Source organism: Balaenoptera ricei, chromosome 1 (assembly GCF_028023285.1).
Source record: "Balaenoptera ricei isolate mBalRic1 chromosome 1, mBalRic1.hap2, whole genome shotgun sequence".
In the NCBI taxonomy this organism is placed as follows: Eukaryota; Metazoa; Chordata; class Mammalia; order Artiodactyla; family Balaenopteridae; genus Balaenoptera; species Balaenoptera ricei.
The window spans coordinates 143,945,402-143,967,402 of NC_082639.1; the positions used below are offsets into that span (position 1 = coordinate 143,945,402).

The following is a 22,001-nucleotide window of genomic DNA, read 5'->3' on the forward strand; positions in this document are numbered from 1 at the left end:
ACAGGACATTGTAGAGAGAGCAAAAGGAATTAGTACTGGATCTCTGCTTAGTAGGTGACATTGAAGACACAAGCCAAGGGTTCCTGATCTTCCAGGAACTTCTTCCAGGAGGTAATAGGTTGGTGAGCCCTGCTTCCTCTGAGAATTAACAGGTATGCCACCCTCTAGCCTGCAAAGGCCAGGACACGAAGTAGAGGGATGAAGTTGCAGCATGAGAATGAGGTCCATCCAGCATTCTAGCCAGTAAAGTTATACAATCTAATTTAACCCCAGAAGCGTATACTTTATTTTTATCATCATCTATTTTGTTCATGATTTTGCTCTCAGCTCCTAAAACAGTGCCTAGGGCTCAGAAATATTTGTCAAATGATTTGAATGAATTCTGTGCTATGGGTTATGGTCCTACCTCTGAAAGCATGGATTTGATCATTTCTGAAAGTCTTTTCTAATCCTGTATAGTTTACAGGGCTACTGAGACAGCCACTTGTGACTGGTTCTAAATGACTGACAGCTGACGGGACTTTGGGTTCATAGTATCGCCTTCCCTTTCACTCTGACTAGGTGTTCAGGCAGAAAAGGACCCTCCAATTGAGGTAGGTAGAAGGACTGAGTAAGGCAGTAATTGGAAAGCAAAATACTCTGACTCACCTCGAATAGTAATTTGGCTTAAAATGGGCCTTCCTGAATCAAAAGGTCAACACGCCATGCCCAAGGGCAGCAGTGCCTGCTGGGGGAGGACGTGTTGAGACCATTCCTTTCGTTTTCCAGCACCAGAGACTTTCCCTTCACACAGACACACACTCACATACATTCTCACACAGCAGACCCGTGTCAGTGCTCACATGGCCTTGCCCAGCACACACACACATCCACGGAGGAACATACGCTGCCTCTCACTCAGATGTCACCTCTCTTCTCACCAGTTAATCTCACACACCGACACTGCCTTCCGCACCCGCGAATCCACACTCACCCATGATTTCCAACCTCTGGTCAGTCTTTTGTTTCCTTTCTCTGTCCCCCGCCCCCTTCCATGGCTCAGGTGGGGAGGATTTGGATAGGGCTGTGCGTTCAGGCCAAAGCACGGGGGCAGCTGGTACCTATCTTCAGTGCAAACCACTGACTCACCTGTGCGTAAGGGCTTGGTTGCTAAACCCAGGGACTCGTTCTCTGGGGCGTGAAGTCCACCGTTCCCGCTTCTGCAGCTCAGACACTAATTCTATTTTTTCTTCATTATTGGGGTGGGTTTGAGGAAGTCAGTGGAGAGGACTTGGGGGTAAAAGATAGGGGTGGGAGGATCCCCCTGATTGAGAAGGTAGTTTTAGCCTAGAACTCACTACCTCGGAACTCAGTATCCCAGAGATACAGGGCTCTATTAGAGCCAAACCCAAGAGGTCGTCCCAGATCGCGTTTGGAGAGGGGCGGGGTGCAGAAGCTCCCGTCAGAGCTGGCTCCAGCACCAGAGTGGCGGAGCCCCCAGAGGTCCTAGCGCCCCTCGTGGGACCTCCAGGCTGCTAAGTGGGGACTTGGGCAGAAGAGGGTGCTGCCTTCTCTGCGGAAACCCTGGGACAGCGCTCTCGGAGCCTGGGAGGTGCGGAGGCGCGGCGACCCGGCCCCGGCGCAGGGCGCGTAGAGCGCAAAGGCTTCGACTCCCGGTTAGGGCGGCGGCGGCGCGCCGGTCACTGCGCGGGGCACAGCCCCGGCGGGCGCCTCTCGGCGGGGACGGGAGGCGCGAGAGCGTGCGCGCGTGCGTATGCGCCCCCGCCAGGCCTCGGCTCTCAGGCGGAGACTCCGCCGCGCCGCCAGCTGAGCCAGCCTGTTTCCTCTCTGCAGTACTTGGGGAAAGGCGATTCTTGCCTGGATCTTTGCAGAAGGGACCCGCTACCCTCTGGCTACATCGATCAGTAGCCCAAGCCAGCCTCGGGTCCCAGGAACCTCCTGCAGCGGTTGGCCGGGTCCTTCCGGCTCCATCCCCGCCCCGCCCTTGCTCGCCAGCCCCGCCCCCGCTTCTCCTGGCTCTTCAGTGCGCGCCTGGCTGCGCCTCTGCGCTCCGCTCGCTCTCCCCCTCCTGGCCTCTCCCTTCTCCTCTGCTCCTCGGAGTGGGGCTGCCAGGGTGGAAGAGGAAGACTGAGTTGGTAGTGAGCAAGTCCGGTCCTTGGACAACTCCCGTGCCAGGCTACCGCTGGGCTCGGCTGCAACCTGTTCCTCCCTCGCCCAAGTGCTCGCTCGCCCGCCCGCTCGCTCGCTCCCGCTCTCCCGCCCTCTCCCCGGCGCAGCCGCGGATCGCTGTTGCATGCTGATCCGGGGAGGCGGCGGCGGCGGCGGCGGCGAGCGCTCCGGGCGGATGCTGGCACTCGGGCTTCGCTGCTCTCTGGATGCTGCTCAACTTCTCTCCCAAGCGCAGGAGCTTTGAAGTCATTTGTCCCTCTCCGGTTGGATCGACTTCTTATTTTGATATTTTGGGCGTTGCGGTTTACGCAGCAACCTCAATACCGCTCTCCCCCCTCTCTCCCTTTCTCTCTCTCAACCTTTGGATGCGTCTGTGCTGGCAGATTTAAAGACCCAAGTCTTGGCTGTGGGATTTCTCAGATGGACTTGCGGGGGCTGGTGTTATAAAGCATGTCACCATAACCTCGTCCTTGTCTTTTTTTTTTTTTTTTTTTTTTGAAAAGTTCTTTTGTTTTCATTTTTCCCCTCCCCCCACCAATAAATTACCAAACTGTTACCTAGCGGGCCGGTGCCTGCCTCTCTCCCAGAACTAGGTGGTGCGTCTGCCAGAAGAGGAGCTATGTTTGAAGAACAGCCTACTCCACCCGTCTCCTCTTCAGTCCCTGAACGCCACCACACACTGGCATTTTGAAAAAAAAAAAAAAAATTGCCTCCAGAAACTGAGCACACCCAAGCTCTTCCCCCCCTTTTTTCCTCCTTGAGGAATGGAGCTTCGCAGAGGTTGTATTTAGATTCAACAGTTCAGAGCGGCGGGGTTGCTGCTGCCGCCTTTCCGCAGAGCTCGCGAGGCTCCCCGGAGGCGGTGGTCCCCGTGTCCGTCTGGATGCGGCTCTGAGACTCCGTGTGTCTTTCTGCTTGTTGCTGTGTGCGGGTGTTCGGCCACGATCACCTTTGTGTGTATTCTGTCTGTTTAAACTTCAGGATGGCTCGCTTCGGGGAGGCGGTGGTCGGCAGGCCGGGGTCGGGAGATGGAGATTCGGACCAGAGCAGGAACCGGCAAGGAACCCCCGTGCCGGCCTCCGGGCCGGCGGCCGCCTACAAGCAGTCGAAAGCGCAGAGGGCGCGGACTATGGCTTTGTACAACCCTATTCCCGTCCGGCAGAACTGTTTCACCGTCAACAGATCCCTGTTCATCTTCGGAGAAGATAACATTGTCAGGAAATACGCCAAGAAGCTCATCGATTGGCCATATCCTTTCTTGCCCACCATCACTCCCCTCTCCCCCTTTGCATTTCTTCGGGTAAGGGGGGAAACCTAGCATGGAATTTGCACCCCCATTCCTTTCCTGGTGCCGATTTGCCTCTTTGCTGAAGTGCACTCTGTACTTTGGTGCACCTAAGAGGCAAGCTTGGTGCTGTAGAAACCGATGTGGGCACTAGTGTTTTGCAAGGTAAGACTTTTGGTTTTTGATATTTCCTACGTGGAAGTCTCCAGCATCCCTGGGTGCGTGGTGTTGTGGTGTCTGCCCCTTTCGCGGCTGGGCTTTATTCGATTCTCAGCCCCCTAGTCCCTTCACAAGCTGCATAGAATGGGTTGCCCCTAATCTCTGGGTTTTCTTTCATACTCAGCCCCCCCGTTTCCCTCCCTTTAAGCCATCCCCTTTGCCCCCATACCCACCAGCCAGGAAGACACCTACACTATCCGCTTGTAGGAAAGTCAAGACTCCATGAGGGGATTTATCAGTTCAGAAGCTTCAAGAGCTCTGAGCCAAAACCCTGTAGACAAGTTGACAAATGGATAAATAACGCAGGCGTTTGGCTTGGGACCCAGCTAACTCTGCTGGGGACTGAGTTTAAGTTCCACTGGAAGTGGAGTGAATGAGTGTGTCAGGGGAGGCAATCTCTAATGACACAGCCCAAACAACGCAGCGTTCGGGCTCTCTTCTCGGCCACGAAAGAGCAACTCATCAGGGCCCATCCTTTCCCTAGTCCTGGGTTGGGTACTCCTGCCTCTTAATGCTTCACCAGCTGAGTGCTCTCCTAGTGCCCAGGATCCAGGCAGATCTGCTGGGCCTGAATTCATCAGCAGGGTGCTGCATCAGCTGAGCCCAGAGGTGTGCAAGCAGTCTGTCTCTCCCTAGTTCCAGAGGAACTGCTCTCCACAAAGAGCTGGTGGGGGCAATCTCTGATGGTAATGGTGTCAGGGTGAACGGGCATAGAGGGAGGTTCTTTGCAGGTTTAATGAAGTGCACCAAATGCAGGCTGCTGATTAGGCATCTCACTGCCTCGTTCTTCACTAAGAATATGGGCGTCTGGCAAGGTCTCTACGAATTGGGGGTTGCTGGATGGTGAGGGGGATGAGTAGGGAGCAAGCCCGTGGGATGGTGTTATATATGGGGGTAGACTTGGAGACATGGGACTTTGATGCTTGTGGAGAGAGATTTCTTGGGAGGGATGCACCTGCAAAAGAGGCCACTCCTCTTCTTCCCTATCCTCCCTCCTCCCCACCCCCACCCTCCAGGTGTGCAGCAGGGAGACAGCTGGAGCCACGTTGGGTCTCTAGTAGCAGCGCGGCTCGTGGCTCACTCCCCTCGGGGCCTGGGCATCTACCTGCTACCCCCACCCTAGTCTCTGGCCTTCCCCTCTTTCCTCCCTAGTTCCCTGCCTCAGCAGCATGGCGATTGGCTGGCTCGTGGTGCTTCTAGGCAGTACCCCTCATTAGAAACGGAGGAGCATCTCTAGGCAGATATCCTTCCTGCTGCTGCTGGAATCCTCCCACCGCCACCGCTGGCTGGGCTTCTTCTCTCCTTCTCCCTGCACTCCCCTCCTTCTCCTACCCGCACAGAGTGATCCTGGGGCCAAACAGTACCAGAGTTAAACCTACCTAGGGTGAGGGGGACTGGGGAGGGGGAAGGGTCCGGTCCCTGCAGTCCCGCCCGCCGGTGCGCTGCACAAAGCGACAGCTCTCATTGTGTTTTCGTGCTGCGGCTGCGAACACTGCTCTAATCAGGTCCCTACAGATTTCCTCAGCGGCACCCCCTTCCCCGCCCGCCCATCTTCTACAATTCTCTAAAATTTCCCACCCACCAGGTGCAGCTTTACAGTGCCCCTCTCTTAGGGGGCCTGTTTACCTAGACAGGCGCCCTCCCGTTTCCCGGCGGTAGACAAAGCCGCCCCAGCCGCCGCGCGGGTGGCAGAGTGTGCCCGCAGCCAGCGTTGGTACCTCGGACAGCGCCACCGAAACTGCCCCGCGGCCTGAGCTCCACCGTCCCCGGGGTTCAGCACCTCGGGCACTTCCGGCCGGGCCCAGGCTCCCGGGCGGGGAAATTAAGCACGTTTCCTACACCACGCGTTCGCCGCTTTTCACGTTTTCTCTTCCGCTGCAAAAACGCCGCTTTTCTAGCAGGAGTTGCGAGCGGCGCCAGGTGCGACTGTGGGTTTCACTGCGCTCTTTCCTTGTCTTCGGCCAGAATGCACCGAAGACACTCAAAGGAGAGACTAGGGAGTTGATTTCGGCATCCTACTCAGTGCCTTGGCCTTGAGCCCCGTCCCAGTGGTCTCTTCCATCCCCATAGTTGGAAGTTTCACAGTGCTTCTACAGCATGTAGGCTGTTAGTGTTTGGAGAGCATCTGCTAAGGTGTGTAGTGGAGCCCTGTTGGCAAATTTAAAATACACCGTGTTTGCTGTTTATTCCTGGCTGTACAATGTAATTGACTAATATATATTCCCTCTGGTGGTGACCATGTGGACACGTTGCGCTTCTGTGGGTTCTGCATTTGCTCTAATACCGCATAGAAGTTCCTAGTCTCACCTCTCTTCCTTTCTAATTCCTTTCTGGGATTATATTCCTTTTTCTTACTGGGAGTCAGTGTGAGCACTGGTTACCAGTAAAGCTTGGGAGCTAAGCTGTCTGGGTTCAAATCTCAGTTCCTTCACCAGCTCTGTGACCTTGAAAAGTTACTTCATTTCTCTGTGACTCAGTTTCCTTATCTGTAAAATGAGGATGATAATAATGAGTTACTGGGAGAATTAAATGAATTAATATATGTCAGGTTCCTAGAACACTGCCTAATTCCCTGTAAACACTAGCTATTATTATTAATAGAGTCCTTCAGAAATTTCAGCATACCAGAAGGGAGGGATCTTAGTTCCAGGTGAACGAAGTCTTCTAGGCTTTTGTCTCCCACGGACAGCAAAGACCAGCATCACCTGGAGGCTTGTTAAAAATTCAGAATCCCAGATACAGAGAAGAAACCAGTGGTTTCCACAAGGGAGAGGGGCAGGGGGAGGGGCAAAATAGGTGAAGGGGCTTAAGAGGTCCAAACCAGCAGTTATAGTATAAATAAGTCACAGGGATGTGATGTACAGCACAGGGACTATAGTCTATGTTTTATAATAACTTTGTATGGCATGTAATCTATAAAAATATCGAATCACTATGTTGTGCACCTGAAACTAATGTAATATTGTAAATCAATTATACTTCAATTAAAAAAATTCAGAATCCTGAGCCACACTTCAGATTTACTAAATCAGAATCTGCATTTAAATAAGATCCTCAGGTGATTAGTATGCCCGTTCAAGTCTGGCAAGTACTTCTGTGCTCTACGTAAGGGCCAGATTTTCACAGAAAGGAAGGTTCAGGACACATGTCAAGACCTGTTTTGAACTGTCATGTTCATATGCAACATGCTTGAGGATTTTGATTATTCATGTAGTACACTCTTTGAGATGTATACATCTTTTATTGGCTGCAAAAAGTCACTGTAGAACTAGGGGGATAATATGTACTTCTGTGTGCTGTGTTAGTGGTCTCTGAACACCACATAATACTGGTCTTTAATCAGATTAGCCTGAAAAGATCAGTTAAATAGAAGGAATGATTTAATTTATACTTGCCACTCTCTGACTTGGATGGGGGTGGTGATAACCTCGTCCAGTTATTAACAGGGAAGGTCTCGTTCTTATGGGAAGAAATGCATAGGATAACCTAGATTTGGCAAGAAAAATGGTGGCAAGTCAACAGCCCACTCTGAATGTGTTTCATTTTTCTTGGAAGCTACATCTGCACAGGGAGATAATTTTATTTTCTTATGGCACTCTCTTCTGCAGTGGATGCCATAACCTTTTTGAAAATGCTAATCTGATTTAAAATGTGGTATTACATTTTATATGATTCCTCTTTTTCTTTTTTGCTCATCTAATAGATCTAACAAAAGGGTTCTCTTTTTCTCAGGGAATTGGCTGCTGTGAACATCACCCCGCATTCACTGTGTCATAAGCTTACTGGCTCTAACCCTTCTGTGCCCAGGCCCAGTTGCCCTGTGGATCTACAGGGTCTCCCTCATGGTTTGTGAGATATTCCCCACACGTTTGCACTTTTCCAGGTTAGAGGATGAAGGGAAGAAATGGCATGTCTGACTTTGTGCCATTGATGGGCAGTGGGAGATTTCTCCCCCACTGATGGTGTGGGTTATCTCAGCAGAGGAGCACATGTTTCATGTGGAAATGAACATGGTTTAAAGTCGGAAGATCAAATGTGTTTGTAGCCACTGAGCTGATGAAGCTCATTATAATGAACCTGTGGATATTCATTCGTGATTTCTTGTTGCAGAGAATTTCTTTAGCGCCCCAAGGGACTCTGGCTTTGAGTCAGAGGTTATGTGCTTTACTGTGGAGAATTTCCCATTGCCAATTATCCATTATTTTTGGAGGATTTTGCTGAAGATTACTGAAAGCTTTAGTTCCCCCATCTCCCATTATGGCATATACTTTTCTCCTGTTTTGTTGCCTATAAATATATTGCACCGTGAAAGATAGTAGACTGTAATCCTGGCAAGAATTTCAGGTTTGATGTAACTCTAATGGCTCATGAGTCAGAGCACCTTGATTAGGGCAGAGGGTGGCAACTAACAAGAATGAAGTCTGTAATTATATCCTGTGATCAGATAATGCAGAAAGTCTTCACATCTTCTGTGTACCTGGGCACAGAGGCAGTGAAACAGATAGCAACTGTAACTGGTGCGGGATAAAGGTCTTCATTTTCTGAGTCTCCCAGGACAATCTCCATGTTGCCTAGTGGCTTTGCCCTTGAAATAAGGTGTGAGAAATGTTTCCTCCAGAAACCAGGCTAGGACTTGTCGTGGGGACCAGTTGTAATTGGGATGCAGCCTGGAATGCGAGTTGGAGTGAAGGAGTTTGACAGAAATGAAATGACTTGAGGATGGAGACAAAAGTATCTTGGATGTGATAGTTTTGTCTGTTGGTTTGCATGTCATTATTTCCCCACTTCTCTCCACTTGCTTTCCCTGCGCTAGGTGCAGGGCACACTATGAATTAAAGGAGGAGGAGGAAGAAAATAACGAGAACAGGCCTTCTTTTTATCTTCTTTTGCAAGATCCAGACTCTGGGATGAGTAGCTCGATCCAGAATTGCTTATCTCTTTTTCGCTGCTGCTGTACAAAATGTAGGTGTTTTTCTCTCCCCTCAAACTCTGCTGCATTTCCCCCTCTTTATAGGAACATCTGGTTTCTTTGCATTTTCATATTCTTAGTTGAAATAAAATGCAGTCAAGATGTGCAAAACTATCAGAACTCTTGCAGACTCTTTGGCTCTCTGTGTTCCATCGGTTCATCAGTAGCCTACCTCTTGTCATCCGCAGGGCTGCCTGGGAAGTTGCAGCTCCCCAAGGCCAGCATGTGGTCCAGCCCATCAGAGGCCACTGTGCTGATCTAATTTTGTTTATCACTGACCACTAAGACATAAAAGGGGGAACCTATACGTGACTGTAATTAATACCCTTTTATTCATGGAGAGAGAGACCAGGTCCTTTTCTTCACTTTCTCTTTCTGCCCAGTCCTCCGCCCTTTTCATCTTTCTATATTTCTCCCTCTCATTTTTAGGTTCAGCCTTTGTGAATAATTCATTATATGTGTGGGTTTTTCCTAGGCTTTTTAGAAAAGGAGGGTTATTCGTCTTCTTCTTGGTTATGAGCAAGATCTCTTGCAGAGGGCCAACTTCACAAATCAACTTTTTTCTCTAAGTCCTCTGTATTTTTGCAGTGGGATTGGGACACATGAGAAAGGTAGCTGGGGGGAAAAAATCGTTTTAAATCGTTTTTTTTTTCTTGCTGCTTTTGTAATGATTGCCTCCTACCCAGTCCTGTTACATCTGGGTGCCCCATCAGTTTGCAGCCATTCCCCTCCTGTATTCAGAGAACGTGGTTAACTAGAAGATATTTATGTCCCCAAGCACTTGTCACTCTGAATCCTTTCATCCTCCTAGGTCTTCACGCTGATAAATGCTGAGCCACTGAGCTCAGAAGCAGGCTTCTGTAACGGCTTCATTTCAAATTCCAGTGTGAATTCACATAGGATTGGAGTGGGGAGCAGACACTTAAATCAGTGTATCACGCCCCCCCATCACCATGTGACTTCTAAAGCAGTCCTTTCAAAGAGGGATAAAAATGCCAGGGACCTCTATCAACGCTTCTCTTCCCAAACATTCTAAACCTACGCAGAGAGGGCCGGTGGAGGTTCACCAGCCCTGTTGCCAGCATTGGCCTTAATTAAGGACGGAAAGTACAGCACAAAGTTTTTAGGCTTCTCCGACCGAGCGGTCTCTTATGCGTTAAGCCTACTTCAGGGCGCTGTCTATGGTGTATTTTTGGTCACTGAGCACCCCAAGAATGTTTACTGAGTTTTTCATTCCCCACATCTTTGGCCAGTCTTTGGCTATAAACTCTTAACCCTATTTATGCGCCCCTATGTCCGCATCTCTGGAAAGCAAGGAGCAGCTAGAAGGTATATCCTTAAGAGGCAGAAATGGGCCAGATTAAGGAGAAAGGCACTGAATGACTTTAAAAAGTGTCTGTTATCCAATCCATCCCCCACCCTGTCCCTGGCAATGCAGTGGATTACCCTGTAGGGGTTTCTTTTCTTATTGTATTTTGAGTTCCAAGTTTGTAGGACTGAACAGTTCCACTCTCAGCCTTTTTGAATTTTTTGTTTTGTTTTGTTTTAAGGACTGCAATGAATCCATTTGTAAAGTAGTTCATCCCAGAGGCAGGTGGGCGGGGCTTGGGGTTGTAACTAGGCTCCAGCTCTAGGCTCCTGTGGTCCAGCCAAGTGAGCGGCTTCAGGAGGGACCCTCCTGTGCCAAGTGTGGCCTTTGTGCCTGTAGGTGGCTGATTTGAATCTCTGTTGCAACTCTGCATAATTTTGAGGCTTTTTGGGGGGGGGGCTGCATTTGGTCCTGCTGCATTTCTGCTGCATCTGTTTCGCCCCATCTCTGGAGAATTTGGAAAGCCTGTTTCAGATGTATGCACTGGCTTTCTAAAGGCTTGTGTCATTAAAGCCAGAAGGTGGTGGTGGAGTGGGGTGTCTTTTTTTTTCCCTCTTCCCCTTTAGGGGAGATGAAAAGGATGTGGCCAAACAGTGGGTAACAGGTTAGAGGGGAGAAGTGCTCTGGTCAGTGTCAGGAACTGAGGTTTGCCAGTAATCAGAGTCTGGTATCATTTCTGTAGCCAAGATACAGGGGGCTGGGAGTGGCCTCAGGGACCCAGAGGAGAGCCTCTGCACACCAGCGTGAGGAAGAAGTTCATACTCTCAAGTCTTTCCCAGCCTTCAGCTCAGTTGGAGGTTTGAAGTGTTGCAAACTTTCTGTACCTCTTTCTCAATTTCCACGCCTCATGGTCATGGGGCTGGTCGGAGTCAAAAAGCATGAAATGGATTTTCAGCAGTCACTCACTGACGTCCTGGCAATTTCCAGCTGTGTGCTACTGGGAACTGTTTTGCTACTGCTCTGTCGGGGATGTTCCTTGCCAGCAGGTGATTTCTGTCAGCATCAAGGCTGATTCCTCATTTAGCTTCTTTGTGTTGAAGTCATACATATGCACTCTGTCTGTTTCATCTCTACTGTTAGTCTTCAAACTTCACTGTGTCTCAGAATCTCCTGAAGGGCTTGTTAAAATACAGATTACTGGACCTCAGTCCTGGAGTTTCTGACTTCATTGGTCTGAAGTAGAGCCTGAGAATTTGCACTTGTCACAGGTTCTCAGGGGACACTGATACTGCTGGCCCTGGAACCGTACTTTGAGAACCACTGCTATGTCTGGCAATGCCTCTAGAGAAGACCAGTCTTACAAAGCGCCCATCCTAAATCTCTCTCTCTCTCTCTCTCTCTCTCTCTCTCTTGCCTGGAGCCTTGCTGTTAACAGGGATTCTTTGGGTTCAGGTAGTGAGTCTTTGAGATTTTCTTTACCAAAATACAGATGATCTTGGGAGCAGGGACATAGTAAGCTAGTATATGACATTATCAACTTAGAGTTAGTTCTTATTCTTTCTGGGCTTATAATTGAGAGCAGCCTGTTCTGAGAATAGGCAAAGGACATGCCCATTTTAGTCCAGCACCTAGCACAATGCTGGCACTTGGTGAGCATTCAGTAAACTGTTATTGAATTGATCGAATTAATCAGTTGCTATTGATTAAAACCACACGCATCAGTGAAGTGCCTGTTATGTGTCTAGTGTTGCACTGACTGGGACCTGTAGGACCAGGCATAGCCTTAGTAGGGGAAGAGAAGGATGCTGGGAGGTGGTGAGGGCACTGGATGGCTGGCAGGGGATTGAAAGGTCATTACCTGGGAATTTGGAGGTTGGAGAAGTAGCTTTACCTACTTTAGAACCTTGCTAAGGGTCGCCCTAGTTTCTGTAATATCCAACACAGGCTGTGCAGAAAGTACATGGTGTCTGCTGTTATCGGGCATTTGGTTGTACAAAACTCTTTATTAATTGGCACCCAGAGATCTATGGTTTAATGACAATTGACATTTATACCGATGGCCCCTAGGTACCACAAAATGCTGTAGTGCTTTCTGAATATGATGGCCAATGAAGCATTCGTTACATTATGTCAACCTGGTTTGAATGGTATGTGTACTTTATTGTATTCAGAGCTGCTGCAAATTATAATCCATATTGATTATATAAAGTAGCTCTTTATCACTTTTTTGTTAAATTAACCAAAATCTTCTCCAGCTATACCAGATAATAGAGGAATTGCTGCATTGTTCTAGAAATGAATCCTTTCAACTCTAATAATACTGTAGGACCTGGAGATGGATCCTGGTACAGTTGTCATAATGTCAGGTGGTGGTTAGAACAAAGTCATTATTTTTTAAAGAGCTCAGCAAGCTTTAGATTTAGTGGGCAAGTTCTCCAGCTGACAAGCTGGCATTGCATCTAACTGGGTGTGCTTGGTTCTGTGGGCTCACATTGAAAATGAACCACCAAGATTTCCAAGAGGATCTCCAATAGGCATCTCAGCAAGAGGTTGACAGGTGACACCTTCCCCAACTTGATTGAATTAGCCAACTTTTGTGCTTTGGACTGTTCCATGCTCTTTTATACTCCCATCTCATTTCTCCTTGATCAAGATCAGAGGATGTTTGGTTTGAAACTGTTCATTGCAGGGTGATGGTCTTTAGATGCTTAAGGCTATGGAACTTTAGAGTTGGGACTGACCCGAACAACTGTCTAGATGACATCTAGGTGACTGTTCTTGGAGTATGGGGACAGTTACGTCCTTCTGGTACAGTGTTTTCTTGCTTTCTATATCGGGATCACAAATCCTGTTGCAATCCAAGTGATGCTGTGGACCCCTCTTTGCTGAAAAATACATGTACAATTTTGCATTAAATTTCATGGAGGGGCGGTCCATGGATCACAATTTAAAAATGCTGACTGTGTTAGAAAATTCCCGCATTCTGGGATGTTGGGATGCTGGGCCATCAGGAATAGGGACTCCCAACCCAACAATGTATCCTTTAGGTACAAGTATGACAGGACTTCACGTGGAAGAGCTACAGATATTTGTTTGTGTGAGTGCATCAGCCATGCTACCATGATGAAGCACGAACATTCTAACCAAAGAGCATGAAGTCAATACTGGAACTCTTTCTCCATCACCCTGATAGATGGCCATCAAGCTTCTAGTGTCAGAGTGCTCTTCCATTATTAGAAAACTTGAAGTGTAGGAAGTTGAAATATTCCTCCTTATAGTTTCCACCCGTTTGTTTGTTTTTTTCCTGTTTCTGTTCTGTAAAGCAACACAGACCGAATCTACTTCTTGTTCACTTAATGGTACTGTGGTACTGAGCAGTGCTGTTGGCTAGAACTTTCTGTGATGATGGATATGTTTTTATCTGTGCTGTCCAATGCTGTAGCTGCTAGCCACATGTGACTCTTGAGCACTTGATATGTGGCTATCGTGACCGAGTGTTAAGTTTTAAATTTTATTTCATTTTAATTAATTCAAATTTAAATAGCCACATGTGGCTAGTAGCTACAGTACAGGGAGCAGAAGTAGAGAGGCTAGATAGAGTCAGAAAGTCTGAGTTCCTGTCTGGGTTCTGTCCTTCGTTTGCTTTGTAACTGGACAACGTTTCCCTAGCTTGTTGCGCAGGGCTTCTTGTGATCCCCTCTGCACATGGCACCAACCTGTCTCAACCGCCATGATGCCCTTCTTTCCAGCTGTTCCAATGGACCGCCTGAAGGGACCATCCTCTCCTAGGCCTCCATGCCTGCGTATTTGCTGCTCCCTCTGCCTGGAATGTTTTCTCTCTCCCCCCGACTTCCTGGCTTTAAGACTGTACTCAGAGGTCATTTCCTCCATGAAGCCTTCCTTGATTTATCTCAGCAGAGTAAGGCCAACTCCCTCCTTCTGGCTCCCATATGCCACCTAGTTTATTACTTTCTTATAACACTCACTTACCACATAGCTTTAGTATTGGTTTGAAATCCCTACAAGCGAAGGGCCATTATCTATAAGTTTTTAAATTACCGGAACTTAGAACAGTGCTTACTAACATTGGCATTTAACACACTTATCTATCTATCTATCTATTTATTTATTTATTTATATTATATTTTTGGCTGTGTTGGGTCTTTGTTGCTGCACTCGGGCTTTCTCTAGTTGCGGCGAGCAGGGGCTACTCTTCGTTGCGGTGTGTGGGCACTAGGCGCATGGGCTTCAGTAGTTGTGGCACATGGGCTCAGTAGTTGTGGCTCGCGGGCTCTAGAGCACAGGCTCAGTAGTTGTGGCGCACGGGCTTAGTCGCTTCGCGGCATGTGGGATCTTCCTGGACCAGGGCTCGAACCCGTGTCCCCTGCATTGGCAGGCGGACTCTTATCCACTGTGCCACCAGGGAAGTCCCCATTTATTTAAATTAAAATAATTTTTTAAAGTTTTTTTTTTTCTGTGAAGAAATGGCATTGTGACTTGACTTGAGATTGTAGTCAGCTTAAAACCTTGGGTCTTTTACTATGAATTGATGACAGAGTTAATTTTCCCTCGAACTATTCTCATTCAATTTAATTTTTGAATGTTAATTCAGGACTGTGTGTTTATTTCAGGTACACTTTATCTCATTGCTTTTGGTCCAGCAGTCCATCCTGTAGAGATCCTGTTCAAGTGGGGACAGGGAACTAACATTCACTGAGCATCCATAAACTTCAGACTCCTTACATGTTATTATCCACATTTTATATATGGGGAAACTGAGGCTAAAGAAGATTCATTTGGTTGCCCAAGGTCATCACCAGTGAACTTGAACCCTGGTGGTCTGACTCCAAAGCTTAGGTGGTTTCCATTGCACATTGTCTCTAGACCCTGCTGTTTAGTGGGCACGCTCTTTACCCTGAGGGCTACATCAACTGCAGACTGGATAGGCATGTGCTTTATGCTTTCATTTAAGTAATTGATAGAAATATGGTTAGAACTGGGGACCTCCCTTCTGCTTACTACTAGTGCATTGGTAAGTGCTCATCGACTGTTCAGCTTTTCTCACATTTCCTGAACGGTGCTTTAGCCAGGTGTTAGCCCTCTGTTTTGCCTGTAAGGATATTGTGCGAGATATCCTTGTCACATGCTTTGCTGAAATCAATACACACTTTTATGCCTATTTCACGCCTTTGTTAGGCCAGGATATAGCATCTTGCTTTCTCCAAAGTCCGCACTGTGTGTCATTTTCAGAGACTCACTTAGACAATATTTTATTTCTTTACTGGACAGTTGAAGTTGAAGTGATCGTAGGAGTTGAAGTGATATTAGACATCAGGTAGTCCAGTGCCCAGCTGATGAAAGCTTCACCTTAGGGTTTAGGATTTACCAGTCCCTGCTTGGAAGCATTAGAGTGTCATAGTTAAAAATGTGGCCTTTAGATTCAAATCTTGGTACCATCTCCACCACTTCCTTGCTCGTGCCTCTGGGAGTTACTTGACCCTGCTGTGCCTTAGAATCCTCAAACATAAAATGGAAATAGGAATTTTACCTATAAGGTGTATCTTATAGGATTTTTGTGATGATCAGATGAGATGACACATGTGAAATGTGAGAACGATGTCTGGCACATAGTAAGCCATGAATACATCTTAGTTGTTAGTATCTGGTTAATTTCAGTTGAATCAACATTAAATGTCTGCAGCTAAGTTTTCTCCTTCTAACAATACCATTTACTTTCTCCTGACTCTTGTCAGTTGTCTAACCTGAGCACTGCCAGATGTTTATGTGACCTTGCGTTGGTTTTGTAACCTCTCTGAGCCTCAGTGTCTTCAGGTGTGAGGTAGAGGTCACCTGCCCTGCTTTGCCTCCCTTGCAAGACTGTTGTGAGGCTAGCATCATCTAATATGTATGAAAACCCTTTGTAAACATGTGAGATATTAGCACTAGTGTTAATGTCAATAGGGTTAATAAATACCCAACATTTTATTGAGTATTTACTGTGTGGCAGATTCCTGTGCTAAGTGCGTCCCATGGATTATTGCATTTATTCCCCATGACAGTTCTGCAGAGATATGCATGCTTGTTTTCTACATTTCACAGCTGGGAAGATTACAGCATGGAGAGGTTAACTCATTTGCCCAAGATTACACAGCAGGTGAGACCTGGAGGCCTGGATCAGAGCCCGTGCTCTCAACCACTGCAACTAGGTGGTTTGCCCACCAGCCCTTTTTGTTTTTCTTCTCAAAGTTATTGGGTTTACATTTTTAAAGATACATTAAAAATATCTACATCCAAACCTGTCTTTCTTCATGGGTCTCTGATGCCAGTTTTACACCAACATTGTCCCTGAGGACACATTTGGATTTATAATCCAGAAAAAAAATATCTGTAGGAGCAATAATGATGCAGAATTTTTCCAGCAAACTTTTGATAAAAGCAGATGAGATATTCAAAACTATCAACCGTAGACAAAGTCACTCGATTTTGTTTTTGTTTGTACAGAAATGGTAGCCACAAGTTTCAGATGGCCTGATTGATGGTGTGTGGAAGTGTCCCTCCTAGAGCCCCAGCTTGGCCTATGGGCAGGTTTTCTTCTCAGAGGTTGCCAGCCTTCTAGCTAACTCCTCCTCGTCTGTTTGGGTTTCTGGGTATTTAAAGTCTCCATCTTTGTTCTGTCAGAGAAGGGAGTCAGAATGGGATTCCATGAACTGTGGATGAAACTTCTGAAAGGGTCAGAGGCATGTGGCAGAGAGGGGGAGCCTCCATGGCTTGGAGCCCTTGGACATTTGCATAATGAGCTTAGGGAAGGTCATCTGACCAGGATACTGGAGGGCATTTTACTTGAGGGAACTGGGCACGGATGTGGATGTGAATGGGGAACCAGGATGTACCACTTGGCTTCTGGAAACCAGGTGGAGGACTCAAAAGAAATTAGGGAGTGGGCCTAAAGAAAAATGAAAGGAACTGTCTCTTCTTTCTGCTAACTTTGGATTGTATTTGCAAGGGAGTTTGTGTTTATGAGATAAGTGAGCCATATGGATGTACAAGGATGCATGTGTTCTCTTGGTCTGCTGATATGAGGAGCAGTTGAAGGGTGTGGGCTTGTCTGGAGGTGGGGTGGGTAGGTGGATGTGGTAACATGAGGAGAGGCAGTTCTGGGGGATATGGGCCCATGTAAATTCAGAGGATCTGGGCATGTTGGCAACATGATAATCCCTTCTCATCGATAGTTATGTATTTATTTATTTTTGAGATCACCATCTGCCCCTCCTCCCCCAAAGTTCTATGGATAAAGGATGATACATCTTCTCTGGGTAACCTCTTTCCTTGGTGATGATTAGAGAGTAACAAACAAATGCCCACCCCTGAATGTGCAGGCTCAGAAAGACTGAGCTCACTTCTGTCACAAACAGCAGTAGACAGGCTCAAAGGAGCAAAGCAAGGGAATAGATTCTGGGCAATGAGAACTGTCCAACAGCTTTCCACACTTGCACTGTGGAAGAGGCTGGGTTCAGAACAACCCTGCACAATTATAAGGTTTATCATCCCTTTCTCTTCTCTTACCTTCATTTATTTTTATTTTCATGTAATTATTTTCATTATCATTTTACCAACATGCTGTAGAGACCATGATCCAGACCTGGAGAGTCATGCATCCCTCAGTACACATCCCTGGGAGTGTTCAGAGGAACCTGACCTTTAATAAATGCCTGTTGTGTGGCAGACACTCTGCAGTGTGCTTTAGAGCCATATTATCGCTCTACCCAAAGCTGTGTGAAGTGGATATTATTGTTCTCATCTTGCAGATGATAAGCCCAGGGTCACAGGTAGATGTGGTCTGAACGACTCCGTTGGCTCCTCTCTTTCCACTGTACCACACTGCCTCAGGTCAGACCAGAAGAGTAGCAAGTACTCTTCCCTAACAGAGCATCTTTTAGGATGACACTGTGAACTGCTTGCCTGTATCAGTAGCACCCACTGGGTATGAGGCTAAACCCATGGAGGAGTAAAGGAGTGATAGATGGGAAAAGCACAAAGATCTCTTACCCATCATCATGAAATGGGTCTGAGGCAGCTTGCCCTGTGTCACTGGAATGCAAGCTTCATTTGGAACTGGGGCCCTTTGCTGTTTTGTCTTCTGTCTTCACCTGAAGCTCCGCTGTCAGACGTCATCACTCTGCAAAGGACTTTTGATTTGGAAGTGCCAATTCTCCTTTTCTTTTGAATATTAGCATATCAAGTCCATTTTCTTTTTTCCAGCCCCCAAAAGGTCTGTTCTCAGCCCTCCCTTTTCCGGGACACCCATAGTGTGAGTGGTAGTGTGGAGGAGACAACATTTATGACTTTTTTTGAACTTTCACCTTTTACTGAATGCTTCTACCTTTGCAGCTTGTTAAGGACATGGGGGCTGTGGGGACAGAGAGGCTGCAGAAAAGACTTTACTATCCCGACAGAGAGTGCAGAAAAGGCTTACAGTAGGTTTATGGAAAAGGAGCCTCAGGTTCACCTTCAGGCCACCATTTGGAGGATTCTGACTTTTTATTAACTATCTCTTAGAGGTGTTTCTAGCCAGTCCAGCTTGTCATGGAGCTCCTGCTATTGAAAATTTAGAAGTGTTTCCATTGACTTTAGACACTTGAAATGTATTCCTAGGTGTGCCAGGACTTCTGCTTTGGGTGTTATTGTTGGATGTACTCATTAGTAGCTTCGCGAAAAGTGGCTTCTCTCAGTTGTAATGATGGGCTCTCCCCCTTTCTGTCTCACTTCCCTTCCCATCATGTTGCTTATTAGCACCACAGACTAATAGAATGTTAGAGTTACGGGGACCTAAGAGAAACTCTAATCAAACCTTCCTTTATCTGTAAGAAAGCTGAGAGTCAGAGAGGTTAAGTGACTTGTCACTGGTCTCTCAGTAAGTGACAGAGTCAGGGCTGGAACCCAGGCCTCCTGACTCTCAGCCCAGGGCTCCTTTTTATCACATTTCCTCTGCGCTTTCTTCGGTACTGTTTCTCCACTCGGTCATTATCCTTCTATCCCCTCATCCTCTTTCTGGGATGTTTTCCTCCTGTTTTTCGTTAGCAGGTATATGTTTTTAGTGTTTCTCTGGGTTGGGGCATAGGTGGCTGGATCATGATTAATAAGAAAGGACTTAATTAAGAAAAAGTAGACAAGAGAAGGAATGGACAAGAGAAGGAAAATTTAAGAGACGCCAACCAGCACAGATCCAATGAGAATGGGAAGCAGTGATTCAGAACAATGGTCGATGTTTTCCTTTCCCAAAAATATTGCTGGAGAATGTTATGAAGTGGTGGTACTCAGTAGGCAATGGGCTTCTACCCAGCGTAAAACCAAGATCACATCTCAGCAGACGGGAGAATGGCTGCTGAGGCGAGCAGTCATCTCAGAATGTTTTCTGGACTCTTCAGTGGTCCTGACAAAGGTAACCTATCCACACCCTACCTTAAGAAATACGCTCTTGAGAACAGTCGAGTAGGGATGGGGCAGTAAACTCAATAAGAAGATAACTTTCTTTTAGAACTGTCCATTCAAGCCAAGAAGCTAGGGAGTTTTATTTGATTGCTCTGATAATCAGTTCCTAAGCTTTTAAGGAATCCATAGAGGTTTCTAGTCGTGGCTCTGGAAAAGTCTTATTCCTGCTCTGGTTTCAGTATCTACATCTATAAAATGAGTGTGCTGGATCAGTTGAGAGAGCTCTGAGGCACCTTTCAGTTCTTACCGAGGTGCCTCTGGGATTCTGTTTCCTCATTTGTTATCTCAGCTGAGTTGAGGACACCATTAGCTGTCATGGCCTCCAGCACTGAAGGCAATGTTCTTCTCCCTGGCTGCACATTGAAATCAGCCTAGGTCCTTCTAGAAATGCTGACGCCCAGATGGTAGCTGAGACAAATTAAATCAGGATTTCTACAGATGGGATACCTGTATCCTTAATTTTTAAAAGCTTCCCAGGTGATTCTACTGTGTAGCAAAGGCTGAGATCCGCTGATCTTCCAGAATAAGAGGTGAGCCTTTACCTGATTTGTTTCCTTGGATTGTGCTTTTAATCATGTGTCTTGGTAGGTTTCTCTCAGTTCTCTTATAGGCTACGGTGATATAGCAGGAGCCCTCTGGGTCTCCCAGAATTTAACCTGAGAGAATGGGATGATTAATTCTTATGTTTCATGGTGCTGGCCAACAATTCACCCGTGGCTGCTTCTGGCACACATCCCGCCACACAGGTACCAGCTTTCTGTGATACGGGTGATGCTTCAGACGTCATGAAGGCAGGTCCTGCTAAGAGAGCAACTTGAGTCTAAGGGACGGAGGGAGTCATGCTGACCCATGAGGCCCTTGAGCAAGAGACCGAAGACTCATTGACTTTCTTCCTTCCCATTTGTTAACTCCTTATGCATAGGAGGGTTGATCCAGCTCAACTGCTATCAAATACAGGAATCTCTTCCTCAGTATCCCTGATGGTCTCCCAGAGACATGGAACTTAGAGTAAGTGGTGTGTGGAACTGGCTAGTCCCAGCTTGTGGGTTTCAACTGTGTGTATCTCTTCCCAAATCCATGTGCATTGGTGTCAAGTTGGTAGCCTCAGTCGCCATGGAGACAGTCTTTACACTCCAGAAATTGACACATGCTACACATCAGGGCTTTTCTCTCTTCAGAGGGGCTGGTTGTTAAACATCTACTCGTACAACAGTTAGTTTACTACTTAACAAAATAGTCCATTCACTTGTGGAACAGTGGAACTTCTCTGTATTGCCGCAGATCTGCCTTTGGGTGGGCACTCCACCCAGTGGTCTCAGCCTTGCCCTTCGGAACAACTTAGACGACATCAAAGCCCCCCTCTGACGAGCTAGCCCTTCAGATATTTGAAAACAGCTGTGATGTCTCTCTCAAGTCTTCCCTTTCCAAGCTGAGTATCCTTAGTGTGTTCAACGTGTTCTCATGTGGTTTGGAGGCTCAGTAGGTGTCTTTGAATATTGGGGTGCAGTGTCAGGGTTTTTAGAGGAAAACGAGAACTTCTCCCAGAGATGATCTGTGGACTTCTTCACAAAAGGCTTTTCATTCTCTTTCTACATTCAGAGTACCGTCTGAGCCCCACGGAGTGAATGTGGATGTGGAGTAGGCTACAGTCTTGGGTGTGGCTGCTGATTGCAGCCCACATTCTTTCCCTAAAATGCACATTGCTGCCAGAATGCTTGATGGGCTTGAATTCATCAGAGTGTCATCAAAACACAGATTCTGGTTTCTGAAACAGGTAATTTTCCCACCGCTGTTTTGTTTTCCTTCCAGAGGCTTTTAATGTTCCCCCTTTCTTTCTTCCCTTTTCTGTAGCGTTCAATCATTTGTCTCCTGATCACCAAAACTCTGTGTCGAATGACAGCGTTTTGAGTCCAGGATTCAGTCAGACACACAAAAAGGGAAGTTGTTAAGACTTATCCAGCTGACTGTTAGTGAGACAAAAGAGAGAAGGAAGCCGGTGCTGTCTGAGTTCCACAGAATCGCCACTCCCCATCCTTTTGGAATTGGGGCTCAGCTGACTCTGGAACTGACCTCAGCACGGGTTAACCAAATTGGCAATCATGTGAACTTCCTTTTAGTCATCTTATATAGAGGGCAGGGACATGGGTGTCAGACGGGAGTTCTTTGGTCTAAAAGCAATGAAAAGTTCAATGCAGCTACACAGCCAACATTGCAAGGGTAATGCTAGGGATCTTTGTTTTGGGTAACTGAGTCCATTGACCTCCCTAGGAGAGCAGTGGGACTGTACCGGCAAACAGAAAGCCTCTTTCGGTGGGGTGGGGGTGGGGGGTCTCTGCCTCTTTGCTGTATTCTCAACATTGCTTCCTTTGTTTTTCATTCATTAGGATTTAAGTCTTTAGGAGTAGGTGTAATGGCATTTCCATCTTCCTGACAGAGAGAAAGGGAGAGAGGTGTGTTCAGGCCTGCCTGTCATATGGTGAATTTGAACAGAGGCAGCTGTTGTCATGGTGATGGCAGGTTGCATCCCACCACCATGGAAACCAAAGTTAAAAAACTAATGT

The 22,001-nt window shown here is 47.1% G+C and overlaps 1 protein-coding gene across 1 annotated transcript in view; it reads left to right on the forward strand.

Moving 5' to 3' along the window:
• Positions 1–22,001, forward strand: part of CACNA1E (calcium voltage-gated channel subunit alpha1 E) — a 370,252-nt gene that overhangs the window by 63,630 nt on the left and 284,621 nt on the right. The window contains exon 2 of the mRNA XM_059903912.1: positions 3,151–3,417. Within this exon, the coding sequence (XP_059759895.1) occupies positions 3,151–3,417 (267 nt within the window). The remainder of the gene's footprint in view (positions 1–3,150; positions 3,418–22,001) is intronic.